The 26,877-nt window shown below is 36.6% G+C and overlaps 1 protein-coding gene across 3 annotated transcripts in view; it reads left to right on the top strand.

The window, feature by feature from the left end:
* Positions 1 to 26,877, top strand: part of tbc1d32 (TBC1 domain family, member 32) — a 66,496-nt gene that overhangs the window by 25,082 nt on the left and 14,537 nt on the right. For all 3 annotated transcript variants that reach the window (XR_007440972.1, XM_022661980.2, XM_049484324.1), the window contains 9 exons: positions 2,599 to 2,721; positions 2,921 to 3,029; positions 3,397 to 3,490; positions 5,238 to 5,363; positions 9,789 to 9,872; positions 11,083 to 11,152; positions 13,592 to 13,707; positions 20,867 to 21,021; positions 24,948 to 25,088. Coding sequence is in view for 2 of the 3 variants with exons in the window: in XM_022661980.2 (XP_022517701.2) it covers positions 2,599 to 2,721; positions 2,921 to 3,029; positions 3,397 to 3,490; positions 5,238 to 5,363; positions 9,789 to 9,872; positions 11,083 to 11,152; positions 13,592 to 13,707; positions 20,867 to 21,021; positions 24,948 to 25,088 (1,018 nt within the window). In the remaining variant the exon portion in view is untranslated. The remainder of the gene's footprint in view (positions 1 to 2,598; positions 2,722 to 2,920; positions 3,030 to 3,396; positions 3,491 to 5,237; positions 5,364 to 9,788; positions 9,873 to 11,082; positions 11,153 to 13,591; positions 13,708 to 20,866; positions 21,022 to 24,947; positions 25,089 to 26,877) is intronic.

Raw genomic sequence — 26,877 nt, 5'->3', positions numbered from 1 at the left:
GGAAATTCTCAGTGTGCCACAGATCACACTTAACACAGTACTAATAAACACTTATTGTTATATAAAAACGCTACAATACAAAACGGCTCAAATTTGAAATCGCCAAGTAAATTAATAAATTAGTAGGATGTCCTGGATACTTATTTTTATTTACCAACACAGCTAATTTTGTGACAGTAGTGCAATGCATAACCAGATCTGCAGAAATAGTGTGATGCAGGCAAACTTCCTTTCAACACAGACAGTATCTTAAAGGAATTATTCTAACAACTTGTGGAATCCATCCAATAAAGAAACAGAAAAGTTCTGAAATCAGTTTTTGTAAAAAAAAATTGGATATAGGATGTCAGGACTCAAAACAATAAATAAGATAAGTAACACCACAGCAGTGCTTACTTGCGTAGTCTCACAAGTAAAGAAACAAAAATAAACAAGGGACTTGCATTTTGCTGTTTTTATGTGAGGTCTAAGCCTAGAGATATACTTGCGGTTAACCATGTGTTCACTTATCAGCATCAGTATGATAAAAAGTTTTAAAAAACAGCCTGTATGTTGTGCCTGTATGATGTGTCCTTAGTGCAGTGACACGGTGAATCCTCTAAGTTGAAGGCTCCAGTAACACACACACCAAAGTTGAGTAGTGCAGTTGCTGGCATTTTAGGTCCAGAGTGGCACCGATGGAGAATCCATCCAATCCAGAATTCCCCCTGTAACAAGTCAGTGTAGCATTAAAATATTTTGGATTAAAGTTTTTACTTAATGTTGCTTTATTTGCATTGTGTGTTATCCAGGTGGTTCTGTAAGAACATCTCTGGGTTTTGTTACAATGTATACTTGTACAGTGGATCATGATCATGATCTTGATCTTTGTAGCTTTTGTGAAAACTATACAAGCAGACGTGTCCTCAAGCATGTGCTGCTTCATTGTCTATATTTTGAGAGAGAAATTCTAAGGGGAAAGTTATGGTAATTAGATTTTTAGCCAACCAAGCTTTTTAACCTTGCTGACACACACTGAGGCTATTCTTGTTCAAATTGACATAATATAAAGTGATGTATGTCTCATTAATTGGGCTGAATCTGCTTGGTCACAGTTGACTCTGAGCATTTTTATAGACCTTGACGAGCCAAGTTACAAAGGCAGGAGGGGAGAAGATGTGAGGAGCACTGGAATTCTGACAGCGTGTTAGTGTGAGATGAAAGATCATCTCCGCCCTCTGCCTTTAGAGAGACCCACACCACTGCCAAGTATGCAAAAAGAACTAATTGCAAACTCAAGCTTTTAGACAGAGACTTCCTGTTTACAAGAACAGTTAACATGCTCAGCTGTTGAGTGTTGATTTGCTTCTAAGCTGAGATTGTGCCTTGATGAGTTGGAATCTACTATAAATCGACATTTAGAAATCTCACACATTTATAATATTTTATATCATTTGGTTTAAAGAGGATGTCTAATGATACAGTACAGGCCAAAAGTTTGGACACACTTTTTTTTTTAATGCATTTTCTTTATTTTTATGACTGTTTACATTGTAGATTCTCACTGAAGGCATCAAAACTATGAATAAACACATGGAGTTTTATGTACTTAACAAATAAGGTGAAAAAATATATATTCTAGTTTCTTCAAAATAGCCAACCTTTGCTCTGATTACTGCTTTGCACACTCTTGGCATTCTCTCAATAAGCTTCAAGCGGTGGTCACCTGAAATGGTTTTCCAACAGTCTTGAAGGAGTTCCTAGAGGTGTTTAGCACTTGTTGGACCCTTTGCCTTCACTCTGTGGTCCAGCTCACCCCAAACCATCAGGATTGGGTTCAGGTCCGGTGACTGTGGAGGCCAGGTCATTTTTTGTTAAGTACATAAACTCCACATGTGTTCATTCATAGTTTTGATGCCTTCAGTGAGAATCTGCAATGTAAATAAAGAATACATTTGTCCTATACTGTACATACAGCTCTGGAAAAAAATAAGAGACCACTTATTAAGAGATTGAGAAATGTTGCTGTTTATAGGTCTATGATTGAGTAAAATGAACATTGTTGTTTTATTCTATAAACTACGGACAAAATTTCTCCCAAATTCCAAATACAAATATTGTCATTTAGAGCATTTATGTGCAGAAAATAAGAAATGGCTAAAATAACAAAAAGATGCAGAGCTTTCAATCCTCAAATAATGTAAAGAAAACATATTCATATTCATAAAGTTTTAAGAGTTCAGAAATCAGTATTTGGTGGAAAAACCCTGTTTTTTAATCACAGTGTTCATGCTTCTTAGCATGTTCTCCTCCACCAGTCTTACACACTGCTTTTGGATAACTTAATGCCACTCCTGGTGCAAAAATTTAAGCAGTTCAGCTTGGTTTAATGGCTTGTGATCATGTATCTGCCTCTTGATTATATTCCAGAGGTTTTCAATTGGATACAATGAAAGAAACTCATCATTTTAAGTGGTCTCTTATATTTTTTTCCAGAGTTGTATATACATTATATACAAAAGTTTAAATTTCCTTTCAGATTGTACACATTTATAAGCATTTTGTAGTTTTTTTTTTTTTACTGATGCCTTAAATTCCTATGTTTCTTCTCTCCATCAGACTCTTAAGTGTGATGTGCTGCAGCCTGGACTCTCTCCTGCTGCTGGAGTCTCAGTACAAGCTCTCTGACATTTTGCTACAGAGTCAGAAGGACAATGCCATAGATTCTCCCTCTGGTGACGGGTATGTACTTCTTTCTGACTCACTGTAAGTTCTCTACAATTTCTGAGAATGGACAATCTGGCTCAAGAAACTGAGGTGATGTCAACTAAAAGCGAGTGCCACTCTGCCCAAAGTAATAAAATCAAATAAAGTGATAGAATTGTGTCCTCTGAGGTAAAGAAAGGTGTATGTGTGTTTTTATATATGGTCTACCCCTTAGGGAGTACATCATTGATGGCCTGACAGTGGAGAGGAACCACCTGCTGGTTCGGATGAGTGTGACTGGTGGCCCTTCCGAAAGGACACTTCCTCCCAGAGCTCTGGACAAGGTCAGCTTCAACTCCCTACTTCTCCACAGCAAACTACTGTATTGTTTAATATTCTTTTGTACATCTTTTATTCCTACATGAATTGGTGATTTTCCTGATTTATCTATCACTATGTTAATTAGTTAATTTTGCCATTTTGACATTAACATGGCTTCGCAGTGGTTTTAGGTCCAGTGCTAGATGTAGGTTCTACACTGCCCTCTGCTGGAGGATAGAGTTTGTATTTCATGGTTTCTGAAGGTTTTATGGTAGATGGCATATAAATTGGTAGTCCAACATTCAATTTTCCAAACAAATTGTTGCTGTAGAGGTTAACAGCATGCATTTTATTTTGTTTAGTTTAAAACATTTGTTGTCTTTGTTTCAGGGGAGTGATCCATACCCATGGCCTATGTTCTCATCCTACCCCGTGCCTAACTGTTATGTTCTTGATGTGACAAAAGCATCACGTTCTAAACAAGGTAAGAAGCTAGTGTATTTTTTTCTATGCTACCCTTTCTGCACTTCATTTTCTTTTTCTTATCTTTTTTTAAATATTTGTTTATCTTGACCCTATGGGGTCACAAACTAACTCATTTTTGGCATTAATAAAGCCCAGTTAAGAAACATATCATCTGCCTCTCATTGTTTCTAAATGGTGTGTCTATAATCTTACTCTCTTCTGTAATTGGTGGACTAATTGCCTCTGTCTATGTTTTGTGTGAAACTAACCTATTTACATTTAACAGGGTTTGTACGGTCAAGAAAAATCTTGAAAAAGTCATGGAATTGGAAAAAAGCATTTTCCATCCCTGGATAAGTTTTGGAAAAGTCATGAAAATTTGCTCTACAAATGTTTTTATTTATTGACGGAGAAGCTGTTTTAAGCTAACAAATACATTAGATCAGTTAGTTAAGTAATTTAGCCTTACACAATGAATCTCTCAGGATTTGACACACATTTTATTATTGAAGATTCTTTATCAACATTGCTTAAATATATATATATATATATATATATATATATATATATATATATATATATATATATATATATATATATATATATATATATATTTTTTTTTTTTTTCTTTTTTTAATCAAATTAATTTTAGGCGTATTATCAATTTTCATTATAGTTTGTAATAGTGTTTGTCTACTAAGAATTTGATTGTATAATTAATTAGGACTTTAATGCAGTCTTTTATCAAACTTTCTCCTTCTGAGGGACAAAAATGAGAGTCACGTACAATCATTCTGTGCATTTGAATAGTGAAAACTTACAGACTCAATATTACAGATTAAATATCAGTTGAAACTCTGTGGACCCCAGAGGGTTAATCTGCAGCCCTGTAGGCCTAATACTTTTATTTTATGTCTTTATGTTAGGTGCAAAAAAGTAACTATTTCAGTGTATAGACTTCTTCGTTTAGCTCTAAATTCAATGGTAAACCTGGTTGTCATTCAAAATTCTATTCCCTTTAATTCATGTCATTCCTTATGACTAATTGCAATCTAAATGGCTGGATGTTTGCTATGGCTCATGGCAGTATTTTTGACTGGTGTGAAATGCTTGTTAACAATCCAGCACCAAACCTTCCCAGAAATTAATTATGGTATTTTGTCATGCCTTAGGAAAGAGAGAGTCCACTGTTATTACTGTTTTTCTCCTCTAGGTATAAAACTTGAGGCAAGTGAGCATATTTAATTTTTTTTTCTCTCATCCTACCTGACACACTCTGTACTGAATAAATCTTTAATGAAGCGTTTCTCAGTAAAGTCAATGTAAATGTGGAACTATCAGCGATTTGCATGGCTGCCATTGTACCTCGGTGCATTTTAGAGCCTCCTCTATCCGCTCCCCTGTCACAGCTCTGCATCTTTATTTCAAAGTGACAGCTGTCTCCATGACTACATAACACAGCGGCACAGTGACTCCCAGCTGCCAGCATAGATGCTTATTTTTGACACAGGTCTCTGCGCATTACCGTAAGCCTGTTCAGTGATTTAACGACACTGATTTATTCAAGGCTGTCTAGCAAAGCATTTGTTTGGCGTGGGTAAAGAGCGTGACATTTCTTGTCAATTCAAAGGTCATGGTTGGCCAATCGTGGGTAGCAGTGTTGATTCATCAACCAGCAAAAGCTTTCAAGTCATCTAGTAATGTAAATACATAAAGATGTAAAAACAAAATCTTGCTCATTGTTTTATTTTATTTGTTCTCCACAGACTCCGAGATCAGTGCTTTACTGGCCTCATCTAAAGACACAGAGAGAGATGAGAACTGGATGGAGAACTGCAGGAGACACTTCTGCAAAGCCATGACATCAAAATCCACCATTCTCACTGGAAACGGTATAAATAATTCAGTACCACTTTAAAATAAGACTATCTTTATAAAGGGTTTATGAATGGTTTATAAAGGAGATTATTAATGGATATTAATTAGGCTGCAAATACTTTAAAACTCATTAATAAGCAGTTCATAAATAAATAACAACATGGATAGAAATGACAACAGCGGGTTAAAAAATGAGAGTAGTGATTCCACACTGATTTCTACTGTCAAACCTCAGATATTTCTAGATACTGATCTAACTTTGTGTTTTCCTTCAATCAGCATTAAACCTGTCATATTAATCAATTTGTAAGTATCTTTAACTCTTTACTATAAATTAAATGAGTTGAATTAAATGACTAAAATGACTTAAAGTAAACAACGGATCACTGTTGCCTTTTTAATTGATGTGTTGTAACTGCTTATCAATGGTTTTAAGGCATTTACAACCTAATATATAATAATTAATAATCTAGTTTAGAAACCATTTATAAACCATTTATAAGGGTAGTCTTATTTTAAAGGGGTACCAATAATTCTATGCATTCCACTTTATTCCATTACACAAATATTTAACAGTTTGTTTCTCCTGTCTTTGTGTTTGAATTTCTGGTCAGTTTAAATGAAATGGTGTATGGTCGAATCATATTCAAAGTTAAAGCAATCAATCATAAAGTAGCTAGCTATTCTAGCCCAATATTCTAACTGTATATTAAATGCTATTAAGATAAACACAGAAGTTCTAAACATAAAACAAAAAGATTTAAGTAGGACACCTACCACTCAAAGAAAAGTAGCTGTGTCTGTGGTTGAAGCCACTGAAGGTCAAACATCCACCCTTGTGGAAAGCTTGGTTATGAAGCTCTAGTTAAGTAGACACTTCAGGTGCATATGTGTCTCTGAGGTTAGATGGGAGCCAGTTTATTTTATTATTATTTATTTATTTATTTATTTTTGAAAGTTAGGCTAATGGTCCTCTCTGTATCAAAATATTGGCCAGATATAATAGATAGATATGTCACGTAAAATGAAATCAGTGCAAATTTTCTGTTGTATAAATAAAAAAAATATGTATATTTTTATTGATATTTCACAGTATATTGCATAGCTTGCAATGTGAACCTTTGATGTAAAGTGATGTATAGGGTGCCTCACAACTCTCTGGTCTTTTTGTGTTCTTTGTTCAGAACACTGTTGTTTAAGAGATTTTCTCCTCTTTCAGTTATTATTGTGAGACCATTTTTTTCTTTTTATAAGTATCATCACAAGCTATGATTCAAATCTTTACTTTTGATTAAAAAATCAAACATAATTTCTATAGTAAAATAACATAGTATTATACTTTATTGTACTTGCACGTATACCCACCGATTTAGCAAATTTTAGAATGTACTAAGTTTCATGATTAAGCCAGGTCATCGTTTCATCTGAAATGATGATGGTTTAATAAACTCCCTATTGATGAGAAGTTTATTCCTCTATTCTGCAGTAAAATCATCTACTGTTCTGGGAAGCTTTTACACAGATTTTTAGATGTTGTAACTTTGTTGGGAGGATTTGAATATATTCATCATGAGAACTTGACCTTATGCCCCTCTGACCACTGCCTGACTTTGGGCATAGTGACTTTCTATTGCTTTTCTATAACAGCAGCAGTCCAGTGCTTTCCCATAGAGATTACACAAGCTGTAATATATTTTGTCAGTAATATATACATCTTTGTCTCTTAATTGAGATCAGCACATTAATTAGGACTGTCTGATTGCTTTTGGGCATATAGTTATATTTCTGGCAATATTATGCTGAGTATATTAATGTGTAAACTTTAAATTTTAGTGGAAATTTCAGTGGCTGAAATATGAAATTTGAAATTTGAGCCCCATTCTTTTCAATAATGTATGCCAATACAGTGAAGCTAAGCTCATCCACTGCTACATATCTCTGCCTAATAGGACCTAAAATAATATCACATTATTTAATTTATGTAATCTGTAATATTCTTGGAACAGGAAAAGACTTTATTAATTAGCAAGAACATATTATTGCGACAAAAATACATGTTAAAGTATTTAGTGTAAGTACAACAGTTTCAAACAAATAATTTGTAAATTATTGGCTGTTTTGTAAACAACAGTAACTTTCCATTTTGTATAAAAAATATAACTAAAAATAACTAAAATATTGTGGTGTATCAAAAAATATACCACAACATTAAGGTACAGAATAATAATGTAATCATTTAGTGCTACAGATAAATTGCAAACATAAGCAATTATTCGAAAAATACTCTTACATCTTCACAGTAAATAGCAAAACAAATACAATACAGACTGCATTTAAGAGTTTTTAGAGATCAGTATGCTGATATTCAGAAGACTGTTATTACCAAAATATGCATTTTCTTTTTCCCTTTTATTACACATTTTATAATAATACTATTGTGTACAATGTGATATGATATGACACAGCCCTCTGCTTACATATCTTTTTATCATTTAATGCCACTTATATTGTATATATTATTTGTTGGCAATTTGTAGTCTGTTATATTCATAATGGAACAATAACTGAAGTACACAGTATCCACTAAGGCATTAGATGACAATTTTAGTTTCAGTTGGGTAAATAAAAAAGGTCTCTTTATCATTTGTTTAGAATAGTGTTCTTTAGATAACAGCTGATTATAATTTATCAATGTATCTTACAAAATGTACATTTAAAAAAACATATTCCTACAGGTTTCTATGACAGGTTTTGAAGCAGTTTCTCTTCCTCCTTGCCAGCATCCTATGGGCCTTAAAGCGCTTCATTCAGAGATGTATTGTGGACTCAGCAATAGAGTGACTTTAAACAATTCTTTTTGAGAAAAGGTCATTTGTACATACCTCATCCGTCTCTGTTCCTGCTGTTGTAAAGTTTTATAGCTTCCCCTGCTGGTCACAGGGGAAGAAATCTTGATTAGAGGTCTTTCTAAAAGAACACGAAAAAGGGAGATGGAAATGCCGGCTGTCAGTGAGTGTTCTTAGCAGCAGTGCTTCTTTGTTGAGTCAGAATGGCTCAAAGAGCATACACTAAGAAAAAAAATCATTTATTGTAAGTACGTGAGTAAAAGGTAAGCATTTCTGCTGCAGCAGCAACTTTACTGCCAAAAGTAAGCAAACGTATAAATCAGCTATTTTCTGTGTAAGCAGCAATTGAGGAGAAGTAGGAGATCACTGATTTTGACTTAGCTTTGTTGCAGTGGACACAGTATAAAGAAAATAAATGTGCAGATAATGATTGTTTTATTTTAGTATTCAATCAAGTAGAAAGGTGCAGGTAGTGTTGTTTGATAAGTCTGCTTACGCACTGGCTGCTTGGGTTATATTATTAAAGTTAAAGTAGATAAATGGCCGTTTGGGTGATGTTTTACTTTCTGTGCCTTTAACCAAAACTCAGCTCCCCTTCTTTGGAAGGCAATGGATATAAATGATATGGTGCCTCGCAACACTTCTATCTTTAGTTTTTTGTTTTTGTTTTTAAACGCTAGTTTGCTATGCTCCAATAGACCTAAATTACAAAGGGTTCCTACAATCTATTCGATCAGTCCTGTTGCATTTTCTATTTGCTTCTGTATTAATATATATTTTTGTAAGTTTTAGTTAATGAGGCTTGAGGCCAGGTAACCAGTTGTAATTATCAACTGTCAACTGAGCCTCAGACCTCAGCCTCTCTGACCACTCAAACCTTGTGTGCACACTCAACAATCATTGCCTTATCCTCTAATAAAAGGTCAAAAATTAAGAAAACGATGCCCACACGCAGAGTGAATACGGGTATAAAAAGAAGAAAAGCTTGCAGTTATGCATTACGTTGTTCATGGTAACTATGGAGGTTCAGATGAGATTAATATAACCAGAAGATCTTCTCATGCTGTATAAAAATTTGTTGGTGGACGTTTTAGTTTTATCTCTTAGTCTGGGATAGCATGCAAGATTATACAGGTATTGCAAGTTCAATAGGCGTTTTAAAATGCAAATTAATATTTGTGTTTTAGACTAGCATATGTTTTGGCTGTGCTGTTATTAAATTTAGCCCATAATATATTACTTCTATTGTTTTACCTTAAATCTATTAATTTACCTTCAGTCAATTTAAAGTGATTTACAAAACTAAAAGCAAGACAATGAAAAGAATAACAAATATTTAAAAGAAAGTAATTTAAATCTAAATAACACAGTAGGAAAATGCAAAAACACAAACAAATAATTGTTTGCATTATATAAATGTCATTTTTTTATTATTATTGTTACTCCGTATATATATATATTTTTCTTTTTCTTTGGTTATTTCTGACACCGTGGACTATGGATAGTTTGACTGGAGGTCTGGTCTGTTAAATGTGCTGTAGAGGAGCTGATCAGGTTAATGAAAGTGGGCTTGCTCTGTATTGTTTTCCACAGTGTTGGCTGATCTGGTGGAGAGAGCAGTGCTGCACCTGTCCTCTTCTCCAGCCAACTGCTTCTTCCCTCCTGCAGAATATAAAGGTCAGTGCCAATTTAAGGGAGGGAATAATTGCGTGCCTGGAGTGTACTCCAGCTCATCCCTTTGGGACAACTTATGAATGCAGTAAAAGATTTTTTATTTTTTTACCAATATTTTTTAAAGAAAAACCCTTTTTATTCATGGAGTCTAATAGAAGCGAATTTCAGTCCCAGGTTAATATTATCTTTATATAGCCTGCTGTAACATTTCAGTCAGAACACTCATTCTTTCAACAGAATTATTCAAAGAAAACATACAAAGTTCAAGTTGAAAGAATAAAAAAAAGAAAGACACCTCAACTTTCCTCTGTTTAGCATATCTCTTGCTTTTCTAAGTTTCTAACTAACTTTTTCTTTGTCCTTTTCTTAACCTCTTTTTCATGTTTGCTGTTTTCTTGTTTTTATTTCCCATGCTGTTTCTTTTCTCAATGTTAAACACCATCTATTTCTTTCTTTCCATCTCCCATTCTATCCCTCATTCTCGTTCTTTCCCATTTTTCCTTCTGTCCTACTTTCTCTCTTTTCCCTTCTTCCCTTATTCTTATTTTTTCTCTATCTTTTCTATTTCTTACTCTGTTTTCTTTAGTTTTTTTCCCATCTGCTGTCTCTTTCTCTTTTCTTCTTTTTTTCCTTTTCTCTTGCTTCTCTCTCTCTCTCTCTCTCTCTCTCTCGCTCTTTCTCTCTCTCATTTACGCTCTGCTGGGTAATTTGCGTTTGCTTTGGTTCTCTTACTCTCCTATTAGTAATAAACATTACCAGGCGGAACTGTGATTTGGCGTTTAGGGGCAGAGCTATTTGCAGAGCATTAAGCCGTGTTCTCCTGTCATTCGGGCCGACAGACATTTAAGGCTGGCTGCGCCGAGAGACACACATTCATCTGCATTATGTCATCATTACCCTGCTGCCATTGTTCTCATATTAATGAGGATAGAGGAGTGGCCCTATAATCACATCAGTGGCCTCATTTAACTCTCACCAAGGGCATTTAGCCAATTAATCCCTCTCTTAACTATGATGAATGGACACTGTACAGCTGATCTTGATTGCAGAGTGATGTTGTATGGTGTTCTGATTAATGTATTATTCTACAACACTTTTTGTCATTTCTGCCATTCTGGGCCACATTCTCTGTAGTCCAATCAGGATCATGGCTTGAAGTGATTATGTTGTAAACGGAAAGTAATATGACTTTATGGTGTCTTTTTTATTATAGTGGTGGATCACTATGTAAAGACTCGCAGCCTGACATCTGTGGAACAGCTGGGCATCAACATCTCTCTCAGGTAAATGATTCAGAGGATGGGTATTTTTGTTCTTTAAGAATCCACATGTGCTTAAATCGTGTCTTCACATTCTCAGCAGTACTATGTTACACATGCAGTGTATATGCAAGTGTATATCTAAACAACCCTTGTACGATATTAAACATACATGTTTCATTATCTGAATATATCCTTACCAACACAATGGCATGCACTGGAAAACACATTAGTATAAGGTCACCATCCTATGTCCTGTGTTTTTTGAAGGGATATGAAACACTGGGAATATCTAATATAATTTAATATATTTGGGGATCATTACTCCTACAGCTGAATGGAATTCAATTTATGTTTTAACATATATTTTACAGCCTTCTGAGAAGTGTTGCCCTGTTATCAATACCCTTTCAGAATGAGAGAAACTACAGCATGTCTTGCTTTAAATCTAAAAGGATTTTGTAGACTGTACTAAGGAAAGTAAACTCTACTACCCTCTGCTTTCAGTGTACCTTCCAAAGCCACTTCACCAGAACACATAAATGTACATGGCTTAAAAAGTCATGGCACACAGCATTTTTAAAAAGATGGTGGGGATCACCAAGAAATCAAACAAAGTTGAACTGCTTGAATTTTTGCACCAGGAGTGGAATAACGTTATCCAAAAGCAGTGTGTAAGACTGGTGGAGGAGAACATGCCAAGATGCATAAAAGCTATAATTAAAAATCATGGTTATTCCGCCAAATATTGATTTCTGAACTCTTCCTGAGTTAAAATATTAGTATTTTTGTTTCTAAAGTAGTACAAATGCTTAACGTTTAACATAAGCACATCTAGCTTAAACCTACAGTGTAGCTACCATTAACATTGGAATAATACACTTGTTATATGCTAGAAGTCATAGGATAGAATTACTGTACATAAATTGTTCATGATTGTGACCTCAGAGGCAGCTTGGTAACGTCCATACGTTATCTGTGTAAGTTGAGGTGTTATCTTGTATGTGAGGTAGGACATAGGCCATTGTGCTCACAGCAAGACAAAATTTATTATTGGACCTTGTGGAAGACCTGATAGTGGGTGCCAGATGGGGAATTTTAATTCTGAAATTGTGCAGGAATTTAATATTCCTCGACACACAGTGTCACGTGTATATGTATACGTCACTAAAGGATTTACCACCCACATTGGACCGTACACATTGGACCGCAGAGTATTCAAGCCAGCAGTATCTGGCTACAATTGTCTATGTAAATATATAAACAGGGTTCATACAGTCATGGAAAAACCTGAAAAAAGTAATGGAATTTTAACATAGCAGTTTTTTTAGGCCTGGATAAGTTTAGGGAAAAATTTAAATACTCAAAGTTTTGAAAAAGTCATGGAAATTTGAAACCTTTGTTTCCCTTAACCGTCTGAGAAAAGCTGTTTTGGTTGGGGTAAATCAATCACATGTATTCACATTAGCTAGCTGGCTGTGAGTGGAGATTCAGCTGCACTCTAACTGCACGTTCATTCATTGAGAGAAAAATGCTGATTTATTGCTGTCTGGCATAATTCAGACAAATTTTGGCATTGACATGCTAATTAAGCAGAAATGTTATTCAGCTAGTAAAATGTAATATTTAAATTTTCTTTTGATATTATTAATTTTAGGAAAGATGTAGGCCTTTTGACATGGATTTTTAGTTTTATTGTCTGTACTGATGTTTTAAAGATTCTATGGTCATGAAAATTTGCATGGAATGGAAAAGTCATGAAAAAATCATAGCAATGTATAGGTTAAAAAGTGTATGAACCCTGTATTAAATAAGAGGCTTCACATGCCTCAGTGCAGCGTTCTTTAGCTTCCATGGAAAAGAGCAAAAGCATGGTACACAATATTAGCTCCTGTCCCATGACATTTGAAATGTCTGTGTATAGCAAATTATGTTTCTGTATTAAAATAAACTTACCCTACTGGAAAAATGTACCCACAGGTCTAATGTATGCTATATGACTCATCTATGGCCAGTGGACATAATCAGAAACTCATTACCCTGCACATCTACAGTAGGAAATCCAAGACGAGTTAAACTTACTGTGAACTCAGTTGGAAATCATCTTATACAGTGTACACTCTCTCCTGCCTGCACTTGAGTGCACAGCACAGTTGAACAACCGTAGCTGTCTATTAACCTCCATCCCCTATTTCTATTGGGAATTTACACTATCTGAGTGTCTGAAGACATGAGATTTTGCCCAGTGCATATATTTTTTTCATTATTGTGTAAATCCAGCTCTTCTACTTGTTCATGCTGTTACAGTGTTCCACTTCTGTTAGTCTTAGGGTTACGTGCTGAGACTTTTAATCTTACTTTCCTGCTATTGCATGGCTGTGCTGAATAGACCAAGTCGCCTTGGGCAGGTGGTAGATTGATCTGTGGGGGTGTGTGTGTGTGTGTGTTTGTGTTTCTTTGTAGGTATGGTTTATTCCTGAAGTTGCTGAGGGAGGATTCTGAACAGGATCTCTGTCTTCTCATCAAACACAGTCAGGAGTTCCTCTCTCAGCAGCGTGTCACACTACAGTCTGAACTCTGTATCCTTTTAGCTCAACTTTTGGGGTTTGTGTGTGTCAGATTAAGCTCAGTTTGATTGATTACAATCAACAGATTTAGTCAATAAAGGCTCAGCTCTAATTACCATTTATTGATGGAAAAATATAATATTAATATATAATTTGCATAAAAAAATAATATGTAATCTCTATATCGAAGCAATAATACACTCAATGTTTTCGTGCTTTAAAGTGTAATATTGGTGCAGTTCGAGTGCCATAAATCAGCATAGCAGTGACAATATTGCACGTTATAGCACGAACCTCGAGTGTATTATTGTGATTATAACACAGTTCCATTATTTTTGTTTATTAAAAGATTTTAAGCTAAAGAGGAAAAGAAAATATGATCTGTTTCATTATAAAAACTCTGTGAGTTAAAATAGTTCTTATGCTGCTCTGTTTATAGCTGCGCTGTTTCGCTGCATCGTTGTTAGGTTACCTGTATGTGGTGGAGTAATACATGGAGAGCTTCAGCTACAGTACATTACCGGCTGATAATGGCACTTATAGAACACCTCTCAGCCAATCACATTGCAGGGTTGGAACTAGCTGTGGTATAATATTGATTGAGTTATTTTTCTTTACAGTGCACACTTGTTTAGTCGCCATAAAAAAGTATCCTTAACCCTTTCCAGTCTAGGGGCATTATCTCGATTTTTGGATATTTTCTTAATTTTGCCTTTAAAGGCACTTGCCTGTAACATAATACCCACATATTATATATCAAAATATTCAGAACATTCTCAGCTGTCTCAATAATGAGGAAATAAGTGACCTGGAGGGAATATGAAGAGATTATTTGGTCCTAATCCTTAAAAAAATTAATTTCGATTTTAAAATTCTTCATATATCTTGTAAAAAATATATTTTACTTGTGAGGATAAAATGTTTTGGTGATTGTAATTTATTTACAAAAGTCTTAGTTTCACATAAGTAATTGATTAAAAATAAAATAATATACAAATGTGAAATAAATGGCTAAAATTAAATTTCTGTAAAAAACATTTATTGAGTAAAATGTTGCCACTGTACTTGATATAACAACCAACAGCCAAAAAAGTGGGCATAAACATGAAAAAATAATTGTTAATTAGTATATATATATATATATATATATATATATATATATATATATATATATATATATATATATAATATTAAAGTCCATTGTCTGTTCTTTAGAAAACTTACTTTTACATATTAAACAATCATTAAAAACGTACAGAATGAAAAACTGTTTATACAATTTTTGTATTTATTTTGTTCATGTTTTCAAATGTCATGCCATGCAGCAAAGCAGTTTCTGTGCAGCTGCAGACACAGGGCAACACCACACTTGCTGCATTTCCAAGGTGTGTCTTGTCTCCTACCCTGGCTTTGGCAAAATTCACACCTCCTGCGACCTGTAGTGGCTCTCTCACTGGGGTCTGCTGACTGGGGACTGCTAGTAATGGGGACAGGAACATGACCTGCTGGTGACCTTGCAGGAGATGTGAGGAGGGGCCTGCCACAGAGCTCAGACGTCAGTTTCTCCAAAAAGGCTTTGTGCGTCAGGTGTTGTTGTTGATGGGCTACACAGTGTTCCTTGTGAAGAATAAAGCTGTTGGTTGTGGCAATGTCCAGAAAGTGATAAAACAACTTTCTATACCAGCGCATGGTTTTATGCTGTGCAGAATAGCATTGAATTAGTTGATCTGAGAGATCAACTCCACCCATGTGTTTGTTGTACTCTGCGACTGGTGTTGGACAGGGGACTGATGTTTTTGTCCAGGAGCCATCTTCTCGCTTCACCCTTCTCTGCACAGTTTCACCAGAATGTGCTGGGTGAATTGTGGAGCACATTGACACTGCCCTTGTGTCCATCCATTTCACATAGACGATGGGGCCATCCCGGATCCATCTTATGGAGCCTCTCTCTGATCTCTTCGTGAGGGCGTTCACATCTGTCTGAGGACAGCCCTTGCGGTTCTCCCTGTAAGTCCCGCAGGCAGAAAATTTGCACTCGTGGAGAGCCCTAAAGAGCTTGGGACTTGAATAAAAATTGTCCATATAAATATGGTAGCCTGTGCCGAGGTAGCCTGGCTGCACCAGCGACATAACAACATCATATGACAGACCATGGCCAGAGGGGATGTCACTTTTCCCGGTGTAAACTGAGAAGTCCACTGTGTACCCATTTCTGGAGTCAGCCAGGACGAACAGTTTGAATCCCCACTTCGTGGGTTTGGACTTCATGTACTGAGTCATCCCAGTTTTAGCCTTGGACGCAACCATCCTTTCATCTACAGCCAGTTCTTTGTGGGGATGATAAAATGCCTTGCAGGCATTTTTGATGGTCTCCATCAGAGGCTTTAGCCGGAAGAGTTTGTCATGCTGTGCTGTGCCTTTTTTCTGGTCATTGTGAACATCTTCATCTGGATCACTTAGATGAATGTTCCAAGATACTGTTCGGTATCTGTCCCTTGACATGATCTGGGAAGGCAGAGACAAAGAAAAAAGGTGATCCTGCCTCCAGTAATCACTAACGCTGTCGACTTTGATTAAAGCCATGTAGAGAACCAAACCACAATACTTGTAAAATTCCTCTGCATCCAAGTCTGTCCATTTGTACTTCTTTCCCTCTGACAGATTTTTAGCTGCCTGCTTGTTTGTGTTTTGACACAACGTTTGCACTGTTTGAACAGGGAAGAAAAGTTTGAAGAGGTCAAGAGGTGTATATGAGGAGGCTGAAATGAGCTGTGGCCCTGGTGTCCGAGCTGGTTGAAACCTGGAGACAGAGGGAGCGGTGTCTGGGTCATTTTCTGTCTTCCAGGACAGTGTAGCTGTTTGGGGTTCTGGTGGCTGGGGTGCTCGTATCTTAGGGGAATGGTACCTCTTTCCTAAACAGACAGGTGGGGCAGGCCCTTCTCCTGGGGATGTCTGCGGCATGGGCATGGGCAGCGGCAGAAAAGGAGGTTGTGGCTGCTGGGAAGGGTAAAATGTGCTGACTGTCTGTAAAGGAAGTGGTTTACGAGGTTCTGGTGGCTGTGGGGGATTTGTATGTGGCATTAGGAAATGGGTCCTCTTTGCTGGCTGGGCTGGTGATGGCTGTGGTGAAGAGGTTGACTCAGATGTGGCAGGCAGAAAATAAGGTGGTGGCATCTGGAGAGGAGCTGGCTGATGGGGAAATGCTGCACCGGGTGTAGTGTGTTCTGGCAGCTCTCTGTAAGAAAGATAAAAATGTAGGACACTGATTACTAACAAAGTTTGCTGAAAGATAGTTTTCATTCCCTTTCTCCCACACACCTAAGTGGAATGCAGAAGAGCCCATCATGGCTGGATTTACTCTCTTGCATTTTACTACACTACACTTTACACATGAACAGACTACCAGTAACTGCATTCACCACACACACACACAAACACACACACGCAGTATGATATGTATGGCATAGTCCATCACTGGTCATACATTTTTTGTATATTTGTATGCAATGTATAAGTGAAGCTTACTTTCACTAAAGAAAAAAACTTTTATACAATAAACATTTACTCATGGGCAGAAAATTAATAGCAAAGTAAGCATTTACTATGAGTCCGAGTTTTTCAGGAAATTAGGTCATGACCATTGTAAGCTAGCTAGCTAGTTAGCTGTGTTCATTGTTTACTGTGTGTCTGTATGTGTGTATGTGTTTACTGTCAGTGTTTTTTTACTGTGTGCTCAGTGATTACTGTGTGTGTTTTCTTACTGTGTGTTTACTGTCTGAGTGTTTTACTATGTGTGTGTTTACTGTGAGTGTGTGTTTACTGTATGATTATTGTTTACTGTGTGTGAGTTCAGTGTTTACAGTAAACACTGAACTCACAAACAGTAAACTATAAACTCACACAGTAAACACTGAACTCACACACAGTAAACACTGAACTCACACACAGTAAACACTGAACTCACACAGTAAACACTGAACTCACACAGTAAACAATAAACTCACACAGTAAACAATAAACTCACACAGTAAACACTGAACTCACACACAGTAAACACTGAACTCACACACAGTAAACACTGAACTCACACACAGTAAACACTGAACTCACACACAGTAAACACTGAACTCACACAGTAAACAATAAACTCACACAGTAAACACTGAACTCACACACAGTAAACAATAAACTCACACAGTAAACACTGAACTCACACAGTAAACAATAAACTCACACAGTAAACACTGAACTCACACACAGTAAACAATAAACTCACACAGTAAACACTGAACTCACACAGTAAACAATAAACTCACACAGTAAACACTGAACTCACACACAGTAAACAATAAACTCACACAGTAAACAATAAACTCACACAGTAAACACTGAACTCACACACAGTAAACAATAAACTCACACAGTAAACACTGAACTCACACAGTAAACAATAAACTCACACAGTAAACACTGAACTCACACACAGTAAACACTGAACTCACACAGTAAACAATAAACTCACACAGTAAACACTGAACTCACACACAGTAAACAATAAACTCACACAGTAAACACTGAACTCACACAGTAAACAATAAACTCACACAGTAAACACTGAACTCACACACAGTAAACACTGAACTCACACACAGTAAACACTGAACTCACACAGTAAACAATAAACTCACACAGTAAACACTGAACTCACACACAGTAAACAATAAACTCACACAGTAAACACTGAACTCACACAGTAAACAATAAACTCACACAGTAAACACTGAACTCACAAACAGTAAACAATAAACTCACACAGTAAACACTGAACTCACACACAGTAAACAATAAACTCACACAGTAAACAATAAACTCACACAGTAAACACTGAACTCACACACAGTAAACACTGAACTCACACACAGTAAACACTGAACTCACACACAGTAAACACTGAACTCACACACAGTAAACACTGAACTCACATACAGTAAACACTGAACTCACACAGTAAACACTGAACTCACACACAGTAAACAATAAACTCACACAGTAAACACTGAACTCACACACAGTAAACAATAAACTCACACAGTAAACACTGAACTCACACACAGTAAACAATAAACTCACACACAGTAAACACTGAACTCACACACAGTAAACAATAAACTCACACAGTAAACACTGAACTCACACACAGTAAACAATAAACTCACACAGTAAACACTGAACTCACACACAGTAAACAATAAACTCACACAGTAAACACTGAACTCACACAGTAAACACTGAACTCACACACAGTAAACACTGAACTCACACACAGTAAACACTGAACTCACACAGTAAACACTGAACTCACAAACAGTAAACACTGAACTCACACAGTGTCCAGAGACTGTGTGTGTGAGAGAGAGAAAGTGTGTGATTTTCCAGCTTCTCTCTATCAGTTCTGCGTTTTCATTCGGAGCTTTTTCATTCATACGGCTGCTAGCTCGCTAGCTCGCTAGCTCGCTAACTCACGTCACAGAAATATCCATCATCAGTGAGAGTTTTTATAAATACACTTACCGATCTTCAATTGGATCTAGATTGTTTCCATATTCCTCCTCATCATAAGAATCAAAACCTTCAGGCTCTGATCCGCTGCTATCTTCATCGCTGCTTCTCAAAATCGCTGCAGCAACTTCAGCCGCCGTCAACTTTTTACTCCACATTTTACTTCTCTCTCTCTGACAAAGAGTGAAGGATTGAGTGTGGGCGGGTCCTTAGTGATGCAATGAAAGCCCATTGGTCATCTTTACACAACCCACAGATGACAGACACATGAATGCACCAATTATAGACGAGAGGCTGGTCACAGACACACGGATTCACCAGTTACAGATGAGAGGCTGGTGACAGACACATGAATCCACCAGTCAGACAAGAGAGGCAGACCGCACTGCTCGATTTTATAGGCTTATAAGGCCGGACCTAAGTGACGTACAGAGTCAGGATTGGGTACAATAAAAGCACGAATTCTTTTGATTCAGGAAATGTTTGAACTGTATTTCTGTGCCGTGTTATTGCAAATCTATTTATAGAAACGCCCAGCAACGCTGCGTTTGACGCGCCCGCGCGTCCGTGGACCTTAAAGGGTTAAGTATCTTCTTGAGCAGCCACGCATGAGTCTCCATGCCCAAATTCCATTCAGTGCAAACAGGGCTATATAGCCTTGCAGCACTGAGCTGTTCAGCAGTATAATTGGTTTCTCTAGAGTGCTGGAGTCCCACAATCACCAGAACAAATCTGAGGGGAATTATGGACCTGTAACTTATTATTCACTATCCGTACCTGACCAGCTAATGCTCATATGGCTGAATTAAGCCCTCAAAGCCAACACATTCCATGTAGCCATTTTGAGTATTAGCATGAAATTGAAGCATTTTATTCCATTGTCATTTAAACTCCAATGTTTAAATTGAGTCAGTGGTGACTGGTTAGTGGTGATATAAATTAAAGCATTATTATGTCTTTTGGTAAGCAAACAAATGCTAAGGTTAACTTATCTAACATTACTATTCTTTGCACTGTATGGTTCGCAACTTATAAACAGCTCAAAAACAGTCATTGAAGAGGTAGAAAACTGAGTAAACTTTAACGCCATGTTCAAGTAAATTTTTACACTCCACTCGCATAAAAATGTACAGTATATGCTGTCCCTGCAGACATCCTATATAGAAGCAGCTGATTGATAGCTGGTGTAACAGAACTGGAGGCTTCATTTTTTTCTCCTCTACGGTTGTTAAATTGTCCAATCATGTTAGTGGCAGATTGGAATGATTTGGTTCTTTGTGTGTTTAGAAGGAAGCATGTGCGTTCCTTCAATCTTTACCCAGTACTGATGGCATTGTTTGATAGAAGGCAGTTGATAAAAATGATCAAGGACTAAACTGTGGTGAAAAATGGACATAAAAAGATGGAATAGAATTCTTGATCCTGCAGGAAATTGCTCCCTTTCATTAGCTCAGTCAGCAGACAGGAGGACATTATGTTTAAGGAAGGAGGAATGAGGCAGAAAGGTAGATGACCCCACTGACCTAAGCAGTTGTCAGCACGTAATGCACGTTATGAAAGTAATGGTGAGAAAGGAGTCGCAGTGACCGTTCCTTGACCCGTGCTCTGCTAGGTTATCTGCGAGGAGGCTACCCTGGCCATGACTGGTTCGCCTCCACCGTCTTCTTGCTCATGGGTGGAGACGTGGGCCGTTCTCTCAGTCTGCTGCTGCGTTTCTCACGCCTGTTGCCCTCCGCCTTCCTCTGGCCACCCAGAGTCTACAGCTCTGTGAGTACATTGTACAGCCCCCAGGCTGCGCTAACAGCACCGCAGCAGTTGTGCTGGCTGGAGCTGACTAGCGTCTTTCATTTCTGCTTTCAGTCATGCTCTTCATGCCATCTTCCCTAACTTTTCCACTGCAGTCTTTCTCAACATCTGTCTCCACTTCCCTTGTGTGTCACACTGTTTTGTTCTTTCTCATTTTCTTCCTCCAGTGACTTTGAAAAACAAAGACAATAAATGTTAATGAAGCAACCGCATGACATGCACAATAGAAAGCACGTCACACTGACCATTGACTGTTTCCTCCTTACAGTACATGATCTGCTGCATCCCCCTTGTGGTGTAACATGCTGCTGTTTTATTTTTTTTATGATACTACCAAAAAAAAAGCCTAAGTTGAGAGAGGAATGTTATATTACAGCCACCAACTACTGATTACAGGAATGGAAGTTTCTTTTTTTTATGTCCTATCTGTCAAAAATGAATGATAAATCTCCAAAGACCGTCAGTGGCCAGTCACAAAACAATACAAATGCTGTAACCAAAAGAATACAACTAACAGAATAAAATAATTTAATAATTTCTTGTCTAAAATGTACTACGCCAATTGTAAACTTTACTTCATGTGTATTGAATACATGAAGTGGATTAAAAGATAATTAGTTATTGACTGTTGACAGATATTGACATATCTTTTTAACATCATTATCAACCAAAATGTAAAAGATAAATGCATTTCATAAATAAATACTAAGGAAACAGCTATAACTATGCTGTACAGACTATTACTGTTTAATAACTGTTTAAGACAGTAACTTAGCGATATATATTTAATATTCACTGACATTTTTATGTACAAACTGTATGTAGAGACTGTTACACGGATGTATACAATGTTTTAATATAAATCACAGTATAAAATGGTGAGGGAAGATCATAATATAGCATGGCTTGATAATCACTTAAATCAGAAATCACATTATTATTATTATTATTATTATTATTATTATTATTATTATTATATATTTTTATATTTTTTTACAAATTGAGCTTTCAATGACATGCTGTACATCATCAAATATTATTAGTTATTAGTTTCTGTCTTGTCATAGTTGATTCAAAATTGTAAAAGCCTTTTGTCAATGAACCTTTTCATTATTAATTTTGTGTAATACCGCCCACTTGTGGTTGAAAGGTTGTTAAACCCTCTATTGCATGGTGTTGCCCTCAGGCAAAAAAAAACACTTATTGGATTATAACACTGTCCCTTATTTTTTTTTTTGATGTAAAAAGTATATTTGAAAGTGTATTCAAAGCAAATGTTGGCTATTTTGTTCCCATTTACCTGCGAAAACTTTCAAAAGTGGATTTTTTTATTTGTTGCCTCATTGGCAACATCATGCTGTTGGATCACAACTGTAATTATGCTAAAGCAGTGGTTCTTCATGTGGTTCTTGATATAGAAACAAGGACCTACAAGCTCCTAAAAAGTGGGCCATATGTTTCTTAACAAACATAATTGTCATGCAATAGAGGGTTAAAACTCATAATTTTCAGCAAAAAAAAAAAACAGCAGTTAGTTTATCAAAGTGTTTTTCCTGGTATTAAGAGACTATAAACAGGGTTGCATTGCCACTAAGGCTTTATTCACATTTGAAGTATTGTAGCATTAATCAATTTCCAAATATTTGCTTGGATCAGATTGTTCTGGGCTGATAGATCACATTCCTGTTGATAAGCTGGCTGCTGATATGAACAAAATTATGCTTTGAAACACTGTACTTTCACACACTGATATTGATAACAGCACGCAAATGAGCCTAAAACTAGGCTGAATCTCAAATAATCTCCTTCATCCCTAGTCCATTCACCGTAAAAAAACACCATTTCCAGTGGAGATCTTTGCTCGTGGACAGAATCCAAAATAACTCTTTGTTAGACATATAATGCACTGTTTTGGCATAGAATCCCCTATTGAAGCACCTGCATAGTGCAATATGAAGGCAGTAGATTGTGTTTTAGAACTGAGTCTGTCTAATTAGCATCATAAGCCTTCGGGAAGAGATTTTGTTCCAAACAGCCCTGAGCTCTTCAGAGTTTTAACATTATAAACACTAAATTATGATTCATTTGCATGGGAACAAAAAATATTAATTCCAGTCTGATCATTTTCATTAAGATCAAATGGTCTGGATGTGGATATATTCTGAGAATATAGAAAGTGGCTCAGATTTGAATGGATCAGATTTTTGTGTCCAAATAGCTCTGACAACATCATGCAGCACTTCAATTTGGAAATGTGAACGTAGCCTCTAGTTTTTGCACAACAATTTACATTTGTTACACGGATTGTTTTCTTCAAATATAAGTCTATAATATGGCATATTCTCTCAGAAAAGACTGTGTTCACATCATGACATGAATCTCTAAACAGTAGCGCAGTCCTCGGCGTGTTCGCCACTGGCATCACTGTCAACAGTGTGAGCACAGAGACAGATAATGAGATGTGTGGGCTTCGTCTCAGAACACTGCATGAGAGATGTTTACTCTCGTACTTCCCTCTACACAGCACAGCACTGGCAGTTAAGTTATGCTCAGTTCATTAATGATGCTGCTCTTAATGAATCACGCATAACCTACTCTTCACATGCAGTTCATTTGAATTCTGACTGCCTGCTCAAAAGATGCTAGCTATATAACAAGTTGATTCATTTAAAATTTGGAAGTAACATTTAATTGTTCCCCAGTCAAGACATGTTTGGTCTCCTCAGATCTTCTCCCAGTGCAGCCAGACCTGCCCAAATCATAAATTATAAATATGAAATGTTTTTGAAATCTATGACTTAGTGTCCTGTACTGTGAGGTGGACCCAGATTCACAAGTGCGAAATGTAAAATGTGATGCTGTGTTGCTATGCCTAAAACCTGTAAACCAATGAGAACCAATCTTAACTATACTTGTTAAAGTGTACGATGAGCACGACTTTATAAGAAAATTATAAGACTACCTCAGTTTCTGCATGTTTCTCAGATGTACTATCTATAAGTATATGTTTGAGTAAAATGAACATTGTTGTTTTATTCTATAAACTACGGACAACATTTCTCCCAAATTCCAAATAGAATTTAGCCATTTAAAGCATTTATTTGCAGAAAATTAGAAATTCCTGAAATAACAAAAAAGATGCAGAGCTTTTAAACCTCAAATAATGCATAGAAAACAAGTTCATATTCATAAAGTTTTAAAAGCTCAGAAACCAATATTTGGTGGAATAACCCTGGTTTTTAATCAAATTTTTCATGCATCTTGGAACGTTCTCCTCCACCAGTCTTACACACTGCTTTTGGATAACTTTATGCCACTCCTGGTGCAAAAATCCAAGCAGTTCAGCTTGGTTTGATGGTGTATGATCTCAATCTTCCTTTTGATTATATTCCAGAGATTTTCCATTTGGTAACATCATCAAGAAACTCATCATTTTTAAGAGCTGTATATATAATTAATTGTCCTCGTAATTTTCAAATAAGAAAATATTGATGAATGCTTTGAAAGAGTGTTTTGGTAAAATAGGCAACAATGCTAACCAAAAAACAAATTTGATTAAATATTGCTTGCCTGCATTGCTTTCTGAAAAGGTGTAATTTGATCTAATTATCAACAGGCTTGTTACTTAAAATTATGAACGTGATTTTTGCTTCAGATTATTGTTACTTGGTACAGTAGTAAATGTATAAGAGCAAAGAGAGCACTGGAGTGTTAAAAAACTTCTTGTACAGTGTAAAATGTTACCTCTCTGTCTTGCTTTAACATGGGTGTACGGTACATGTCTCACCAGTCTCAAATATTTTTATATCATCAACCTTTTCCCAATAGCCGGTAGTAATGCTTGTATTTCTTCAGTGATGTATTGGTGTCTTTCTTCACTCGATCAGGTGCATATCCCGGTGGAAATGGCTCAGTCTGGAATCCCTCTGCTGTACTCATGCACCGCTCACTATGTGGAGATGCTGCTGAAGGCAGAGGTGCCTCTAGTCTTCTCAGCCTTCAGGATGTCTGGCTTCACTCCATCTCAGGTACACAGCCTTTTCAGCACCATCTGGTGGCTGTCAGGGTCAGAACACATCACCAGTATATTGGGTTCTTCAATATTAATACATTTGCATTGTAAATTATGTCATATCAAAATGCCTAAGCTAACAAATAGCAGTCTGTTTACTGAGTGGTACTAGAAGAAGCACTATATCAGGATCAGCGTAGTAGTAGTAGTAGTAGCACAATGTTCAGTGTGTTGTATTAGATGTATATTACTGAACTCCAGTTTTAGACAGTGTAGACATGAACACTAAGGAAGTCCTCATCCATTTTTCCACTATTATGAACGAGCAAAAGACAACCGGCCTACTGCACTATTTGTTAAGGTGGAACGTCAGTCAGCTTGATAAGATAAGACCATAATCCTAAAAACAGGGCTGTGCTGTTCACAGCTTTAGGTCATTTAAAAAAAAAAAATGTTGTTGACAAAGGTTTATGACACTTGGGACATTTAACAAGCATTTAAGGTTTCTTGATCCACAGTATCACATGTATATTTAAAGTAGAAGGCATAACCACTCACTGTGCTTTCCACAATGATTGTGTCTGTCAAGAATTGTCCGCTCTAACAGACGAGCATCTCTGTCAAAAATGTCATCCACATTCAATGCAGAACTCCTCTCCCACACTTTCTGCAGGTCAATGCAGTTTTCTTTAGCTCCTAGAAGACAAGGAACAAGTAATGGGACACCATACTAGTTTCTGTCCTATTTCAGAGTAAAATATCTCTCGTAATTAAATATGTACTTCTTAATCATTACCATTATTCTATAATTAGCACATATAAACCAAAGACTGATTTTCTGTCTTCTCCAAAACCAAGAGAAAGGGCCTTATGTTTTTCTTCCGACACAGATAACAATAATGGATAATATGTTTGTTTCTCACTAATGAAGAAAACAAGGAGTCGGAACTGGGAGTTAATTAGCTTGTCCACATTTGATTACATTTTGGTTCCGATTTAGTTTATCTATCCTGTCATTCTCTGACAATTAAATCTGTCACATAGAACACTGGCACCTCCTCCTCACACACAACACTCGCTCTCTGCACACTCTCTATTACTGTCTCTCATTTGAGACGTTTTTCAAAGCTTGCTCTCGACTAAGCCTTTGACAACACAGTCAGACGTTTACACAGTCTGTTTAAACAAAGCTAAAGTTAGCACCAGCTTATAGTCAAATTTTCTGTTCAGATAAAGCAGCAGCAGTATGCGATTTCAATTTTTTAAATACTGGGCTGAGTACTACTGGGTTATTTGTCTTGATAGCTTACTGAGCCTACTGAAAATAGCATGACTTAAACTCTTTCTTAGGTGAAGCTATAAACACGCATTTGTTGACAGGCTAAGTGATTGGGAACCAGCAACTAAAGCGAAAGAACCCTGTCATCCGACACAGTAGAGTAATATTACAGGATTTTCCACAAACATGGCCTTGTGCATATCTTGTGTTAGCTTCATTCCAGAGAGACAGGAGTTGCAAGTCAGTGTATCATTAAAATTATTATTTTAATTATTATTATTTATCTTTTTTGGGGGGGTGGGGGGGGGCTTAAAAAGACTTCCTTCACTTCAAAAGACTTCATTTTAAAGTCAAACAAGTGCTGAATGTTAATCTACACAGATTTATCTCCTGAAAACTATTTATTTGGGTGAGTAAAGTGTTTCCATTTATTTACAGTAAGCTTAGATTCCCTAATTTCTCCAGCTCTAATGCTGGAGCATTAGCATTAGCAGCTATCCGCTAGTGGTTAGCGGCTAATGCCGCC

The sequence above is a fragment of the Astyanax mexicanus genome, chromosome 1, assembly GCF_023375975.1.
Source record: "Astyanax mexicanus isolate ESR-SI-001 chromosome 1, AstMex3_surface, whole genome shotgun sequence".
Classification (NCBI taxonomy): Eukaryota; Metazoa; Chordata; class Actinopteri; order Characiformes; family Acestrorhamphidae; genus Astyanax; species Astyanax mexicanus.
Note: the sequence above shows the minus strand (reverse complement) of the source record. Positions and strands in the feature narration are given on the sequence as shown.